Source organism: Crinia signifera, chromosome 3, assembly GCF_055691185.1.
Source record: "Crinia signifera chromosome 3, ASM5569118v1, whole genome shotgun sequence".
Lineage (NCBI taxonomy): Eukaryota > Metazoa > Chordata > Amphibia > Anura > Myobatrachidae > Crinia > Crinia signifera.
Window position 1 is genome coordinate 143,793,567 of NC_139219.1, and position 18,568 is coordinate 143,812,134.

Below are 18,568 nucleotides of genomic sequence, written 5' to 3' on the forward strand. Positions count from 1 at the left end.
CAAGTGTTGAACCTTATATAGGCCTTTTATTCAGATCTGATCGGAGTACAAATTTGTTTGGAAAATGTGCAAAACCATGTGCACTGCAGGTGGGGCAGATGTAATGTGCAGAGAGAGTTAGATTTGTGTGTGTGCAGAGAGAGTTAGATTTGTGTGACTTATTTTGTTTCTGTGCAAGGTAAATACTGGCTGCATTATTTTTACACTACAATTTAGATTTCAGTTTCAACACACTCCATCCAAATGTAACTCTGCACATGTTACATCTGCCCCACCTGTAGTGCACATGGTTTTGCCCATTTTACAACACACATTTGTACTGCAATCAGATCTGAATAATGGAGCCCACACACGCACCGATTCCGGCGTGCGTTGTGGGCTTAAGTAGCACACATAGCATTGCATCGTATGCCTTGTGCATACGATGTGCATGCGATGCTATGCTAGAAAAAGCTAGTACAAAAAGTGTGTGCAGCACATACTTTTTGTACTGTACGATGAGGTGCCGCGGCAGCGCACACCCCATCGTACAGCATCGCACCGCCGGCAACGGTGCGTGTGTGGGCACCTTAGGGGCCATAGAGATGTGTGTGCACTTCCAAATCATGTCCAATCAACTGAATTTACAACAGGTTGACTCCAATTAAGCTGCAGGAATATCTCAAGGATGATCAGTGGAAAAAGGATGCACCTGAGCTAAATTTTGAGCTTCATAGCAAAGGCTGCCAATACTTATGTACATGTGATTTCTTTAGTTTTTTTTTTTTTTAAATACATTTGTAAAAATATCAAACTTTTTTAAAGGTTGCCATTATGGGGTATTGTGTGTAGAATTCTGACTGAAAAATACATTTTCCCATTTTGGAATAAGGCTGTAGCATAACAAAATGTGGAAAAAGTGAAGAGCTGTGAATACTCTCCAGATGACACTGTATAGCAATGCACCCAGAGAGAACTAGGGCTTGGGTCATGAGGGATTTTCTGGGTTGAAACAGATTGGTGGTTGCTTCATCTGGATCATTTACAAATCTAAGATAGGGACCACAGGAGATCCACTATAGGTTGAACTGGATGGACTGTTCTTCTTTTATTTTATTTTTTATAGTTTATTCTCAGCCTCATCTACTTTGTAAACGTGAAAGGGCTGGGTCCGGTGATGTGGTAGTAATATGTTTTATGGAGACCAGACTGGGACCGTTGATGCTGCATTATCTGTAATGGGACCAGTAATGTAGGAGTGACTTGCATGAAACCAATAAAGCATAAATGTGATGCAGCTGGAAGCAGCAGCAAGATCTTGAAGTAAAGTAGAATGGTTTTCCTATGAGTCAAACTGATGTGTGAGGAAGCTTTGTTGCACTGGCAAATGGCAATTGTCCAGGAAGCTTTTAAATGTGGTCTCCCATGTTCACCGTTGTTTTAAAGGGTCAGTTAAGCACAAGGAGTTATCTTGTTGGTGGAGATGCAGTTAGATGAGTTTTCCAAAATTGTGGTGGCCATGCTGCCGATGTGGGAGACCTTCGACCGGGATGCTAGAGAGGACTTTGAATCAGCAGACAGCAGCTAACCTCAAGGAGAGCCAGAAAAGACAGCATTAATTATCAGGATGCTGACACCTGGACTGGGACCCCTTGACCTGTGGAGGTGGGGAACAACCCAGTACCTTTTAATATTATTCTTATAGCGGTGTGGGGAGTGGGTCCCCTGTCTCAGGTCTGCTTGTGTGGAGTAGTCTGTATGAGAGCTCCAACGGTAATAGCCAGACAAATATTTTGGAGCTCACCTCCACCTCTTCATGTAATGGACATGACCCTGTTGTACTGGAATACATGCAACACTGATGTTCTAATCCCTCTTACTAGACTTTTCCACCCTGTAGTTCTTTCAAACCCACCTTTTTTTCCCTTTTTATTTCACCACTTTATTCTTTTTCTGATGTTCCAGTGCCTCGGATGTGTTTTCATTGGGAAGTGATTCTACTATTTGCTCCAGCTGTTAATTAGTGCGTGCCACTATGCTGTGGCTGTCTCCTTAACTGGGATCTTCCCTTATGTCACAGTCTGCGAGGGTCCACATTGGAAGGTAGTCTATATGCATTGCCTTCCTGCCATTATGAGGACCAAAATGACAATAAAATCTTTTATTTTGGCTTTATATGTCAGTACTGGTGGATACATGTTGATTACATGAAGTTATAATTTGATGCTACAAATAAATACGGGTTCATATGAGACAATTCCAGTAACTGCTTTGCGTATTAATAATAAATCTAAAAACAATAAAAGAAATATCGTTGAATATATCATACATAAATATGGTGATTGTAGCCTTAAATCTCCTTGAGTCCTGTTGGAGAAAGTGTGCTATGTAAATAAATATAAATAAGTATGTCCCACAAAACAACTTTCAAAGTAAATGCATAACAGTCCTTAAAATATTAGTACATTCCGACATGATTGCATTTTCCCGTTGAAATGAATCCCACTAAAACACACTTTAGAACAGAAATACACCGTACTGTGCAAAAGGTTTTTGGGCAGGTGTGGGAAAAAAATGCTGCAAAGTATGAATGCCTTCAATAATAGAAGTGTTTATTATGATCAATTTACAAAATGTGAATTGAATAGAAATCTCAATCAAATCAATGTTTGGTGTGACCATCCAGAATACATTTGGACCCAGTCTGACGCTTCCCTGATGGCATTGCATGATGGATAAATACCTGCCTGTTTTTCTCACCATTAATCCTGACCAAATCTCCAACACTGTATGTTGAAATGCAGCCACAAACTTGCAAGGAACCTCGACCATGCTTTACTTGCTTGTAGGCTCGGATAATTGTACTACTCTCTACCTCCTGCTATTTTTTTGCACCCCACTGCCAAAGTGTTTGCGCACAGTTGAGTTGCTTTGCCTTGTTTCCACATTGGAAGTATGGCTTTTTGGCCACAGTTCTTTCATGAAGACCACTTCTGAACAGCATATGAGTGTACCTGGCTCTTAATAGTTGCTGCCAATCCTATGTTTAGGCAGTGCTGGACAACTTTACATTTTTTGAAGGGAAGTTAGCATGATGTGTCTTTCCTCTAATGCACTATGTTTCCCTGCCTGACCGCTGCATCTACTGACCTCAACGTTAAACATTTCTTTGTGCTACTCGAAACACCCCAGTCTGCTTTGTAACCTTGCTGATTCAGTATAACTACCTTGTGTCTTGTTGCTTTACTCCATCTTGTCATTGTGTATGATACACCTGTGACATGAAATTGTGTTTTCCACAACCTCAAAATACATATGATACTCCTCCTAATTATCACCTGATTGGGTAATCATACACCTGCCATGTCTATAGGTCTAGGAAATGCCTGCCTTCATGCACGTTTACCTAGAAGAATTTATTCTGTTTTGAAGCAGAGGGTGGTCACACCAAATATTAATGTATTAGATTTGTTTTCTGTTCATACACTTTGCATTTTAACTATTAACACTACATTCACAAACATTATTACTTTAACAATTCTGTACACAAATGTTTGCAGCATTTTATCCACAGTTGCTATCATTTTTTTCCTCCCAGCTAATTTTATATGTAGCCTTGTATAACAAAAATAAAATGTTTGTCCCCCATCCCTATCATACAACATTTCCTAGGTCATTGCAATCTGCCAAAATCTAACTCTGCCCGTGTTTATAAACTCAAGTGGCCTATTACAGATTGAGGTAGCTGCTGCTTAGTTTACTGGGCCATAACAATTTCACCATCTCTTATTACAAGGTTTTAATAATGACCTGCGGGGGTTAAATTTCATTCCAAAGCCACCCATTCCTACATTATTGTGAAATACAATTTTCAAAAGGAATGGCATCAAGATTAAATGTATATACCTCCATAGTAATAGAACCTGTTAGGTTGCGTTTGTTCCTATGTGACAAGCCCTGGACAATACCAGGCACACAATATCACTTCTTACATCATTTGCATTTAAAACCCATTATAGCAGTGGTTCCCAAACTGTGTGCCGTGGCTCCCAGGGGTGCCGCGGAGCACTTGCAGGGGTGCCCTGGGTTGGTGGTCCAGGACAAATTCAAATTATATATGGTCAATGTAATAAGGAAAATCAGTACTTGTGACTTCCAATTATAACATATGTGGATAAACAGAAGTGAATCCTGTTCCTCACCACATAACTGGACCTAAGGAGGACATATAAGCGCAACTTACTTAATTTAATATTTTTTTCTGAAGTTCTTGGTATCAAACTTTTTCCCTAGGGGTGCCATGGAAAAAAATCTGATACTCTAGGGTGCCGTGATCCACAAAAGTTTGGGAACCACTGCATTATAGTATTCACTCTAGGCAGAGTTAGCAGGTTTCCGCTCCCTACCCATTTAGATGCACCCTACTAAAACATCCAGGCCTATACTTCCCTGCCGCCACTCTCCGGAGCACTGTAAAGGAAGACCCAGAGCCTCCTTAGGTGCCGGGCACGCCCCAAAAGAGATGGCGGGCCCGCCCACACTCTGTGCCCCCATTCCTCCAGCACCCTGCCATGCCGTGATCCTGGAGGGGTTGGTAGTTTCAGCACTTGATTTGGCACTTGTCCTTTTATGTACCACATGCTGAAGTATTTTGGTCACATCATAACCACACATTGTCACTGATTGATTGAATTCAGCTGGTTGTTTACAGATATGACCTGTTTTACATTGTTGCTAGGTTTCGAACATTACTATGGAACTACGTTTTGTCTGCTGATTTACAACCATTGCTTAGGATCTGCTTTCAACTCTGTGATGATCACATGTTTTGTGCGGTGTACTTTCTTGCCCTTGTACATTATAAAGGTAATTTCCCAAGTCCTCCAGGCACTCTGCATGCATTTTTCCCAAATTGACAGCCGACACGTGTGCTTTCCCTGTGTAATGTAACAGGTGGTTAGACACACCTCAGCTGCATACATATTGATTTATGTTCTTGAAGACTCTGATAAGACTTATTAACAAATTTAGCATTTAGGAAACATTTACAGGGTGGTTCCTACTTCTAAGTGTTCTGCCTCTGTCACCTTTCACGTCATGTTGTAATTATATTACCTGAAGTTTTCTTAAAGTTTAGTTCAGCTTATTTGACAGGATAATAAAGTGTTAAATATTGATGATGCTTTTAATTTTTTGTTAAATGCGGCAAGCTGGCTCTTGTCTAAATAACTTCTGTAACCTTAGATAGCATGCAAGGTTAAGATGTACCGTACACCTTTTTTCATATCAGTACGGCTTTAAAGAAGATGTCACTTTATATTTGCACACATTTTATCCGTGTTTGGCCAGTACACTGACCACCCATGCACTTGCTGCAGGGATCACCAACACAGCTGCTTGGGGAAAAGTCAAATGCCATGCAGCTGGGCTCACCTTGATTGGCTACTGTATTGGTGCGACTTGAGGTCTGCCCACTTGTCGCCATAGTGTGCGCCCATGGCAACTACCGTATATAATTATAGCTTGGATCTTTAATTCAGTAGACCTGAGGTATACCAGAAGAATATAATATCTTAAGCTGGCCATACACCTAAAGATTTATTGTCCAATCTAGCTGGTTGGAATGAAAATCTGGTGATATCTTAACTTTTTTCAGTTTTTCTAAATTTCAAAGCAAATGGTCAACTGTCATTTGATCCCATAAGTTATTAGATTTTTGTTCCAATCAGCCAGATTGGACAATAAATCAGTGTATTTACTGCTTTAAAGGTGCCAATACACTATGGTGACTTTTCCGAGGGCAGAGGTATCATGTGATTTCCCTTAAGCTGCCCAGCAGCTTCCCGGGTGGCAGAAATGGCTGTATTAAGCCTTTTAAAAAGAGCAAAATGCAAGGTTGATGAGTGATCAATGCCCAGCCAAGCAGCTCCTATGTGTCATTTATAGACACAGACTTTAACATGACATGAGCTGAGTTGCTGGACGTTTATAACTATCACTCTCACGTTTATCTCATTTTTATTTTTTTTCTGTAAGGTTTCATACATCTGCCTCAATGTATCGTATGCAATCCCAGCCAAGCTTGGAGATCTGACATATCTATAGTGCAGGGTATGGGCACCTTAAGACCTATTAAGACAATAAGAACCATTTATTGCTAGTGCATTCATTTTTTTTATGTGTTAGTAGACAAACCCAGTAATAGTATAACTGGGTAATAGTTTGACTGGGTGCTTACGGTATAGTGATCTCACTCTCTAGCTCTCATATTGAACCAGTGCAACAGCTGTATTGTTAAAGCTGGCCATACATTTATACAATTTGGCCTCTTTTCACCCTATTCCAATGGTTTTGGGCTGAGAAATCAGGTAAGTGCCCAAATCAAATATGTCTAACCTCCGATCCGCTGCGTTTTCCTGGGTGCATCAGATTAGATCCTAAGATCACAAATGCTGGTAAGATTTGCTGGATCCTGCAGCACTTGCTGGTGGGTCGCATACGATACATCATATGCGGTCTTTAACTTCCAATGTATGGCGTACGGACAAGCTATGGGGGAGCCAAGGTACATGCTTGGCTTGGGTTAGTGCCTTTAGTTGTTTGGCGTATGCCCTGGTTGTAGGTGAAATTACAGCTGAATAGCTCTTTAGAAAGCCATGGTAGTTCACAGATAAACTGGCTCCACAGTTCCATGTTATGTTCTAGAAAGAGTCCACAGTAACTGTATTGTTCCACCTCCCTTTGAGCTATCCTATCTATCTATCTATCTATCTATCTATCTATCTATCTATCTATCTATCTATCTAGTGGTGTAGAACTGGCACACACAACCTTCATAGACCAACTGCTGGGGTGCCACACTCAGGCAGCAATCCAGGGGGGTACAGCCAAATATATAATTTGTTCAGAGAGCGCTCACCAGTCTTCACAATTTTTGATGCATTGTGATGTATTACATTTTTACTTGCATCAAAAATTGTGAAGACTGGTGAGTGCTCTCTGAACTATATATATATATTTTTTTTTTTTTTTTTTTCATTTCTGGTCCTGCAGTTACTTTATGATGAGTGGCTGAATAGAGTGTTATGCATCTTTATAATGTCTTAACTGCCATCTATTATCTTCTTGTATTGCATCTCAAGAAAATTTAATTACTGGTGGTGTGTAGCTGAGCTTCCCTACCCACCTCCTTGGTGGGCTATTATCTCATGTATTGATTATTGCAAGAGTCTCCTTATTGGCCTTCCCCAATACAGACTCTCACCACTACAATACATCTTGAATGTAGCTGTGAGGCTAATCTTCCTAGCCAGACGTTCATTGTCTGCAAAGCTACTCTGTCAGTAACTTCATTGGTTACCTGTATTCTACCGTATTCAATACAAAATACTTTTACACACAAGGCCCCAAACCAAACTATACCAATGTTCATCTCTTCCCTTATATCAATATATCTTCCAACCCAACCTCTTTGCTCCGCACAAGATCTGTGTCTCTCATCCACACTCCGTACTCGCTCCCATTCCCGATTGCAGGACTTTCTTCGGGCTGCACCCACTCAGTGGACTGCCCTCCCATGCACAATAAGACTCTCCTCCAGTCTCCAAACCTATAAGCATTCCCTAGAAACATACCTATTCAGGCAAGCTTATCAAATTCCAGAACCAGCCACTTAACCTTCATATACCATTCCTATCCAATCAGATCCCCACTGTACAGGCCACATATATCCACTCTTTCTTTTTCACATTTTCCAAACTGCTGGGTCACTGGGGCAGATGTATGACCGGGTGATATGGGGGAGAAGGGGTATCTGCACGCGTTATGTGCACTGATATCGCTTCTCCCCCATGTATGACGGAGCCAGTGTGCGGTAAAGGACAGGGGCGCTACGCTCTCCTGTCCATATTGGCGCTGCTATCTAAAAGATAGCAGGCTGAATGTATTAACGGTCAGGATCGCTGACCGTTCCACCCGCTAACTGTTTTTGCTTCGCCAGCATCAGGCTGGCGAAGCCCTATCTAAACAGCAGGTACAGCGCTGTGGGCTGCGCTGGGGATCGTGCTGTGGGCTGCGCCGGGGATCTCGCGTGAGCAGCGAGATCCCGCGCATGCCCAGTCCAGCCGGCTGGGGGAAAGGAGACAGCGCATCAGTGTAAACTGATGCGCTATCTCCAGGAGTGGACATCGCCGGAGGGGGAGTTAGCTTTGGCCAACAAGATGTTAATACATCTTGTCGATGTCCCTTCCTGCTTCGCCTCACTAATTAGGCGAAGCGGGAAGTATTATAGCGGCGCGATAAGCGTAATACATCTGCCCCACTGTATCATACAGCACACCAGGAACCTTTGAATTCTGGTGGAACTAATACCTATTTGCCTATAGATTGTTAGCTTGAGAGCAGAGCCCTCCTACCATTGACTGTCTGTAAATAGCCAGTTTGTTTTGATCACTGTCTCCTATTGAAAATCATGATCGAATATGCTGCGCTATATAAGAAACTGTTAATAAATAATAAATCCACTGATTTATACCACCCGGCCCCCCTTCTGCATGCTGCTCTGGCTTTCCACACCACCTTTGCCATTTCCCTTGCCTGCTACAACTAGCCCTCATACTTACCCATTCTTGGAAATTCCCCCTCTTTTGCACATGCCACCTTCATAACGGTCGACACTGACAATGTCAACGTTATTTATCTGAAACTCTATGTACAAAGGTTAGAGGTTTATAATGCAGATCCTAAGTACTTGTTTTTTGAGTATTGATAAAGCCATCTTCTATAATTCATTGTTGGTGTGTGTTTCTACCTGGCTTTAGATCCTTCATTAATTATTTATTAATGTATTTTTTTTCATTAGGTTTTCAAATGTGTAAGCGTTGTAGTTACCGGTGCTCACTTCTGGGCATTCACAGCGATATCCTGGAGGGAAAACTGGAGATGGATCAAAGCTTTGTTACGCAGGGATAATGTGGCACAGTAATTAAGCAATATGAAGGGATCACTTGTCTGTAGCAGATACTTGATTCAGATACAGGCTACTAAAATGTACAGAAGAATAATAAATATTGATATATTTTTTATAAAAATTTTTTGTAACCAGAAACAAGAATTTCCATTTATTTAACAATAATTTAGCAATGAGTAAAATAAATGAATTGCATGATATAGAACAGTGGTTCCCTAGCTGTGTGCTGTAGCACCCTAGGGAGCCTAGGGACACCTGCAGGGGTGCCTTGGTTTGGTGTCCCAGGACCAATAAAAATGTATGGTCAGTGTAACCTGTAAATCCAGTGCTGTTGGCCATCATTTGTACAAACAGAAGCAAATCCTGTCCCTCACCACATAACTGACCCTAAAGTAAGTTTAAAAAATATATATAATATATTGCAAACACAGATTGTATAGAACCATGAATGGTGAGTAATTTACCACACAGTGGACTGCACTCCTTCATATATACACAGCATAGCAGCTGGATCACAAAAATCATCAGTGGGGAAAGAAACCAGTTAGTCGCCCACTCTGTAGAAGCTTCATGGCTAACAGTCGACCATACCGTTTCGGTGCATGTTACACCTTCATCCTTGGACTGCACAACTTTTACAACTGAGCCAATTGTGTACACACACACAAACACTTAATTTAATATGTGTTTCTGAATGGTATTTTTTTTTCAATGACCATAAATGGGGAAGGTACAGTATGAATAAGTTTATTTTAAAATCCCATATGTTCATTTCACTAACGTCCTATGGGATACTGGGAATGGTCTTAATTATTGGGTATTAGAGGGTATCCGCAGGAGACAGGCACATCTATAACTTTGAACTGGGTGTACTGGCTCCTCCCATCTGATTCCCCGCCCACAAACCAGTTTAGAAAAATGTGCCCTCAGGAGAGGATGCACACTGCTGGAGCTCCAGAGAGTTTGTCTTCAGTTTATTTTCTTTTATTATTTTGGGTTTGCTGTGTTGGACTTCACAGCATTCCTGCTTCATGGGAAGTCAGGAGAGGGGTTAAGTTGCAGGCCTCTTAAAGTACCGAGCTGTCCCTGCTGCAGAACCACTGTCCTGAGTGGGTTGTTGTCATTGCGGGCATTGCGCTGCAGCAGTACACACCCCCAGCATGCCGCACACTCCTGACTCAGTCCGAGTACGTCAGTGGTAAGTGAAAACCGGGGTCCCCACAGTGGGGTACCCCGGTTTATTTGTGCGGCAAGATGGCTGTGGCAGATGCGGCGTCCTTGCACAGGGGCTGCGCAGACCCCCTGTCACAGACTGGATGCTAGGTGACAGTCCCTGGGCTACCAAGGTAGTTCCCACAAAAAGTGCTGTTCAGGCGGGTGATACGGACAGCCAGCGCCAGTATAAATATTAGTATAAGCCAGCACCATTGCAAGGGGCGGGGCTTACCCAGAGTGGGACTAGAGACTCTGGGCGCCAACACTGCTTCCTGCTTCTCCCTGCGGCGCCATTGTGGTCTCACAGACACTCCTCTGCGGTGAGGTGGTGAAGAGGGATTCTGCAGCAGAACAGCAAGTGTTTTTAGCGCTAATCGCTCATTGTGTGTCACACTGTCCACTCATTGTACTGACATTTATTGTGTATGTACTGAACCAACTCCTAAAAATGGCAGTTAAGGTTACAGGGTGTGCTGGTCTCCTTAGTGTATTCTGAGCGCTTCTCCACAGGCTTGTTAAAGCCACACACATTCAGTGATAGAGACTCACACATATATAGTTTCTATACACTTCACACTGATTTATTTATATATTTCCCTGTGTTGTGGGGAGGTTATATTCTCCACCATGGTCAGAAAAATAACCTGTGTCATTTGCAGCACTAAGTTTGTGCCTGGGTCCACTTCACAGATTACCTGTGAGCAATGCATGTCCCCACAGCTTTGTATATCACCCATCTTAGTGGGACCGCATTCAGACTCCCAGGAGCCTGAGTGAGCATCTGGCATTAAAAACATGCTGCAGACAGTGTCAGCTCAATTGGCTGCAAATAGTGTGGAGCAGGACCTTTCTGTCATGTCTGCAAGGGTGGATAATATAACACCCACGCCGGGCCAGTCACGCAAGCGTGCTGCGGCCGCCATGTTGCCTGATTCTGATGTTGATTCTCAGGCAGGAGATGATGATAATGAATGATGATGTTCCGTTACAGGACTCTCAATCATCTATGCGTGGCCTGGAGCCTCTCATTATGGAGGGTGACCCATTTTTTCGGCTCACAGAGAAAACAACATATTGTTTTTCCTGAGCAAGCTGACTTAGAAGACACATTTAAGGAGGCTTGGAAACAACCTGAAAAACGTTTCCAATTGTACAAAAGGTTTAAATCAGCCTTTCCGTTTGACCCAGTCAGTAGGAAGGTGTGGGAGGAGCCTCCTGTTGTGGACACTTCGGTGTCCAGGTTGTCTAAAAAGGTGGTACTCCCTGTTCCAGGGTCGGCCACGCTAAAGGATAATGCTGACAAAAAGCTGAGGCCACAGAGGCCAGTCCTCGCCAGCTGCTGGATGGCTAAGTACATCCATACATGGGCCACTCAAATACAAGGTTTGTTGGCAGACATGTCAGTAGCTCAGGTTGCTGAAAAACTGCGCCATATCCAAGACACTGCTAAAGTCATGTGTGATGCCCAGAAGGAGCTGGGCGTGATCAATTCCCACACCTCTGCCATGACGGGCTCAGGTCGTAGGGCCCTTGGTTGCAGACGCTGACTCCAAGTGTAGTGTTGAAAGCCTTCCTTTTACAGGGGAGAAGCTTTTTGGCAGTGAGTTAGATGACCTAATTTTCAAAGCTACGGCAGGAAAGTCCACTTTTCTGCCAACTACGACCACGCTGTCTAGACGGCCTTTTTCTGGACAGGCTTCTCAGTCCTTTTGGCCTTCCAGGCCCAAGCAGCGGTCAAGAGGAGCTTCCTCTGCTGCCAGAGGTGGCTGTGGCAAATTCAAAAAGGCCGCAGGCCCAGATTCACAGGACCGTGCTCCTAGTGCATCCACCACTAAGCCCTCGGCTTGACTCGGTGGCCACTCCACGCGTCTCATGTGAGGTGACGGGTCGTCTGGGGCATTTCAGCCATATATGGGATGCCTCTCACCTGGATTCTTGGGTGAGGGATCTTATTTCCAACGGCTGGAATTTGCAGGACCTCCCCCTCACAGGTTCTTCTGGTCAGGCTTACCAGCAGCTGCGGAAGATCAGGTAATTTTACACCAAGCAATACAACTGTTAGTGAAATCACTGGTAATCATATAAGTCCCAGTGGAGGAACAGGGAACTGTACTACTCCAACCTGTTCGTAGTACCAAAGCCGGATGGCTCGGTACGGCCCATTCTAAATTTGAAAATTCTGAACCCCTTTCTAACGGTGTACAAGTTCATAATGGGATCTATAATTGCTGGCATAGCAAGCCTAGAGGAGGGAGAGTTCCTAGCGTCATTGGATGTGAAGGACGCCTATCTCCACATCCCCATTTGGGGCCCTCATCAAGCATTCCTGAGATTTGCTCTAAAAGACGAGCATTACAAGTTCAGAGCACTGCCATTCGGACTGTCAACTGCTCCTCGTATATTTACGAAGGTCACGGCAGAAATGATGACTGCTGCGGAGGATGGGAATCCACATCATTCCCTACCTAGATGATTTGCTTATCAAAGCAAGGTCAGAGCAGATCCTGCTGCAGGATATTATCAAAACCAGACCGGTTTTGTCAAACCATGGGTGGATTCTCAACATCCCCAAGTCCTCCCTGACGCCTACGCGTTGCCATCTCTTCCTGGGAATGATCCTGGACACCAAGGAGAAAAAGATTTTTTTTGGTCCTCAGGAGAAGATGGGGGTCATTCAATCTCTTGTCTCTGAGATTCTGTCCAAGCCTCAGGTATCAAAACACCAGTGTATCCAATTGATGGGAAAAATGGTGGCTACCTTCGAGGCGATCCAGTTTGGTCGGTTTCACACCAGAGTGTTCCAACTGGATTTGCTGTCCAAGTGGTCCGGGTCGCATCTTCTGATGCACAAGAATATATTTCTGTCAAATCAGACCTGACAATCGCTCCTGTGGTGGACACATGCTCCAAACCTGCTCGCAGGAAGGAGATTTGGGATTCAGGATTGGATCCTCCTAACAACGGACGCAAGTCTGTTAGGATGGGGAGCGGTGACTCAGGGCAGATCCTTTCAGGGCCGATGGACATTATGGGAGTAGAAGCTACACATCAATATCCTGGAGTTGAGAGCGGTGTACTATGCGATCCTGCAGGCTCAATCGCTCCTTCAAGGTCAAGCGGTTCAGGTGCAGTCTGACAATGCGACGACAGTGGCATTTGTCAACCGCCAGGGCGGCACGAAGAGCAGGTCATGCATGATGGAGGCTTCCATGATCCTGTCTTGGGCGGAGATGCATGTCATGGCGCTATCAGCCATGTTTTATCCCAGGAGTGGACAACTGGATGGCGGACTTTCTCAGTCACCACGCCCCCTACACCCCGGGGAGTGGAGCCTAAATTCCCAAGTATCTGCATCCATTTTGGAACGATGGGGTTGTCCGAAAATAGACCTGATGCGTCCAAGTTCAATCACAAGGTCGCCAGATTCTTCTCAAGAACCAGGGATCCCCAGGCAGTGGACATAGATGCCCTGACAACATGGTGGTCGTTTACCCTGGTTTACCTGTTCCTGCATCTTCAACTGCTGACAAGGGTACTCAAAATAATGTGAAGTCAGGGAGTGGAGGCCATTCTAGTGGCACCAGATTGGCCAAGAAGGGCGTGGTTCGCGGATCTTCAGAGCCTGTTGGTGGAAGAGTCTTGGTGTCTACCTCAGAAGCGATCTGCTCACTCAAGGTCCCTGCGTCTACCAGGACCTAGGGCGGCTACATTTAACGGCCTGGAGGTTGAGCGGAAAATCTTAGCTCATAAGGGCCTTCGGATGTCTGTCATATCCACGATGACTCAGGCCAAGAAACCGGTGACCGCGGCCCACTACCACCATATTTGGAGGTTGGTGCAAGCCTTACAGCTCTGTAGAGCTGCTACCTGGTTGGGGCAGCATACCTTTGTAAAATTTTACAAATTTGACGCCCTGGCCAAAGAGGATATCGCACGTACCCACCCCTTCTGGAAGCTTTGGGACATCCCCAATGTCTTAAGACCATTCCCAGTATCCCATAGGACGTTAGTGGAAATCGGAATTTAATACCTACCGGTAATTCCTATTCACGTAGTCCTTATGGGCACCCTCCTGTGCGGGACTTGCTACAGATTTAATCTGTTGTTATAGAAGTCCACCTTGTTTTTGGTGGCCTCATTGTTTAGTTATTATTTTGGTTGAATGTGGGTGTGCTGGTCTAAAACTCACCACTATTTACACACCTATGTATTACATAAGTGACATATCATTCCTCTCATATGTTCATTATCCTTCGGGCACAGTTTTACCTTAACTGGTCCGTGAGATTAGGTCTTCCCATTTGTGGGGGTTTCTCCCCTAATATACGCTCATCATGATTCTGTCTAAAACTAATTTAGAAGTTTATGCTTTTAATTATTGCAAAAGATATAGTCAGTGGCCACATCCTCATAGTCGTTGAGGATCTCCTCATATTGAGCTGCATGTATAGATGACAGCGGATCTTGTTTACGACCCATGGGATCACATATAGGCACTAATTCAGTAGCAGTTGCAGTTTCTCTAGACTAGTAAAACTGGCCAGCATGTAAAGTCCCTCCTTGTGATGCACGCCCACTGCTAGCACTGCACCTGCACAGAAGTGTGAAAAGCGGCTTAGAATGGTATTCACACTTGTGTGGCTTATTAAATTATGACCACCATGCGCACACACACTATAAAATGTAAATGATTCTTCATTTTGATTCATGCCAGAACATAAATTGTCCATAAAATCACGTGTGTACAGCTTCACAATATCACAAGGTGTGTGTATTGTAGCGTACCACGCAGAACAGTGCCCCATGGGTAGCTTTATTTTCAGTAGGTCACATCCGTGGCTGAATGAGTGTTTCCCACTATACGGTTTTAGCATTGTGTATGCCTTCTCATTACTGAATTTAATTGAAAGTAAAATTAGAGAGAATACCACTTGACCCTCTGTGTGCCAACATCTGTGAGCGATATGCAAAATATTAGCTAAAAATACAAGTGTCGCTCATATTTTGTTATATAATGTTGAAAAATGTTGTGTTAAAAAAAATATATATTTCCTACAGTATATAAGGTAAAGACTTTAGGTCATTATGATGAATAAAAGTGTTTGCTTGGCAATTTTCACACCAATTTTGACAAATTCACTTGGCAACACAAAGGGTTAAAGAATGCATCAAGCATCACCTTTTGTGTGCTATGCATCCTGCCACTGATTGCGAACATTGTGGCGTTTTAGAAACTCCTTATGTTTGTAGGAATATCACAAAATACCTTTCTACAAGTGTACTTTGTGATGTTAAGGACTCTTGCACATGCATCGTTCCTAGCTATTTTTATTTAATTTATTTTGTATTCTCCCCCCCCCCCCCCCCCCAAAAAAAAAGAGGTCCTTAAATGATGATGACAGTCTGGGAATACTTTAGCGTGATTAAAGTATTGAATTCCCCTTACCTATATCCTCCCTTGCATGGCAGAAACAAAATTCCAATGCCCCAAGCACTGTACATGATTATCAATATTGTTTTCTTTCAGGTTCCAAGTGGTCAGCCTTTTTCATACCTCTTACTATTCAGAGATGATGTGCTGCTGTTGTCAATATTCAATAAAAAAAATACATTTAGGATAACCTTTTTAAACTTGTCCACATTGACAGTTATACGGTCCAGTTTTTAACATCTGTGACTTTGGTAATGTTTTGGTTTTCAGTTTGTCTTGTCTTTTGTTCGCAGCTGCACAGTTCATCTATTCTAAGCGTGACAGGCATTCAAGTTTCACTGAGCCATTGGAAGAGGAAGAGGATGAAGATGGTGAACAGGACAAACCTAAACCCTCAACCATTGCTCTGAGTTCTGTTGATCAAGGTATTTTATTTATTTTTGAATATTTATCCTAAATATTGTAGATTATATAAAGAAAACAAATTATATTGTTAATTAGTTTGAAGATTGCCCGATATTTGCAAGTGGTTCCTGCATGGGAGATCAGACAGAAAATGTCAGTGGTTTACTGTCAGTCTAAGCCTGTGGATCAAAGTATGATACTAGGAACAGTTATTTTATTCTTCACAATCACAACACTACAATGTTACATTTGTCTTAACCAGTTATGGATAACCAGTGGCGTAATTTTTCCCAGTCCGGAGGCAAGAAAAATTTGGGTACCCCTCTATAGATAAAGAAAAAGGGAAGGAGATGGGGACACAAGGTGATCGAGAGGATGAGAAAAGGAAGTATGAGAGCGAGACAAAAGGCTGTCCAGAAGAGAGTAAGAGAAATTGGGTGTTAGATGGGGGGGGGGGGCTCAGGGACATGAGGAATTGAGAGGTAAGAGAATGTCAGAGATACAGAGGGAGAGTGGGAAGAGTGTGTAAGGGATAGAGAGAGATCTGTGAGAGCAAGTGTGTCAGAGATAGAGGGATGAAAGTGAGGGAATGAGAAAGAGGGGGGAGAGTGTCAGGGGTAGAGAGGGGGATGTGATAGGGGTGTAAGAGACAGAGAAGGGCAAACGAGAGGCTTTGGAATGTGGGGGAATGAGATAAAGATAGAGGGAAAATAGAGGCAAGAATAGGGCTGCTGGGAGAAAGATAAAGGGAGGGAAAAGAGTGAGTGAGAGATATGGTGTCAGGGAGAGAGGGATTCAAATGCAGAGCACCAATCGCAGCAGTGAGACAGACAGCATGGAGGTGACTGTGGGGAACGGACAGTGACAGGCTTCAGCAGTCAGGTCCCCTAATCTGAACAGAATGGCTTATTTCCCCAATATGCCAAAATGATGTATATTACCCTTAATAGGGCTCATATATCTGTGATGGGCTTTCCCAATTCCTCGTTCTGCCTGCACCAGAGAAATCAAAAATGTTCGGGGTTTTAACATGCCAAATATTTCAGGCTCTCCAATAGATTGTTAAAACATGTCTGCTGGCCTGATCCTGCATGAGGAAATTGTGATGCTTATGTATGCATGCATGGCAGGACACAGAATTGTTTTTTATGTTTGGCTGACGGATTAAACGGTTTTAGTTTCTACCTATCAAAGGTAAATAGTGCAACTGTTCAAAATGGCACCGTGCAGGGGACCTGTGTCTGCTCACCCATCGCCCTTCCAATCTCGGAGCTGTACAGGTGGAAGCACATCAGGGGAGTCGCAGTGTCCTGGATGCTTTCTTTCCTCCACTTGACATTGCTCCCCGGCGTCTGTTCAAACAACATGCCTTTTCTGCAGAACTCACTCCTACCTTGCTATCGCTGCCATGCTTGTGGATCCAATCCCCTATCTCTGGGAGACAGTGTCAGATTTTTCCTAATGCATACGCCGGAGCTAGCGGCCGTGCCCCCCCATCATCCGATGCAATATCACATTGCATCTCAACTCATTGCATCGCACAGGTTTTGCAATGCAGTGCGATGAGATCTAGTACAAAAATGCGCAGCACATACTTTTTGTACTAGATCTCCTCTCATTGCATTGCAAAACCTGTGCGATGCGATGAGATGCAATATTGTATACAATAATTGTACTGTGTATGGGCACCTTTAACAGACATCTAACCATCTTTTGAATTTTGCATGCACACATTTTGCGTGCATGAAGTTCATATTGGCCACAAATACTGGCTGATCTCTTTATATTGCTGTTTACATTTTTTTTTATTTATAGGCCATATATATATGTGTGTGTATGTATGTGTATATATGTATATATATATATATATATATATATATATATATATATATAATTTCATCCTCCTCCCTCCTCGGAGACTGCTGATATCACTTTATGATCTGATGCTTTCCTGCAAAGGTTATGAACTGCCCATGAGTACCAAAGGCCGTCTAAGGTTCTGAAATGTAATGCCAACCACTCCCCTAGATTCAACAAAGTTAAACGCTGATTGGTTGCTTCACATTGCATTTAATAATTAAATTTTTCTTTATGCTGAAGTACAGATATAAAACAAGATGAGATGTCAGCGCTCCACTAAGATGCAGCTAGGTACCAGTAGTGTCACCACCTACCCTACGCAGATACAATATAAAAAACAAAAGAAGGACCCATGCTTCTTATTGGGCTGTATGTGGTTATTATACAGATATTTAAAGTCACATATGGAGTAGTTAAATTGATGTAGTGATCAATCATCTGTTATCAATCTCTGAAACGGAATAGACCATTCATGGAGCAGATTTAAATACTCCAGAGGTAAAAAATGTAATAAAATCAATTGTTAGTCTCCCTTACCATTTGGAGGCCTCACTTAGGCCAAAGGAAACAGCATAGGTTGGGGTGACACATGAATAGCAGAAGTGACACCTCCCATAAAGGACTGGTCTTATGTGATCATGAACAAAAACTTTTAGCCGCTCTGCTACAAGCAGCATAACATCCAAATTGACTTTGAGTTTGTCTTCTCC

General features: G+C 43.2%; 1 protein-coding gene across 3 annotated transcripts in view; it reads left to right on the forward strand.

The window, feature by feature from the left end:
• The window catches only part of HBS1L (HBS1 like translational GTPase), a 121,158-nt gene that overhangs the window by 17,511 nt on the left and 85,079 nt on the right, over positions 1-18,568 (forward strand). For 2 of the 3 annotated variants that reach the window (XM_083176652.1, XM_083176654.1), the window contains exon 3: positions 15,887-16,018. In XM_083176652.1, coding sequence (XP_083032778.1) covers positions 15,887-16,018 — 132 coding nt within the window. Of the gene's footprint in view, positions 1-4,717; positions 4,846-15,886; positions 16,019-18,568 lie in introns of all 3 variants that reach the window. The other variant, XM_083176653.1, reaches the window with a different exon arrangement.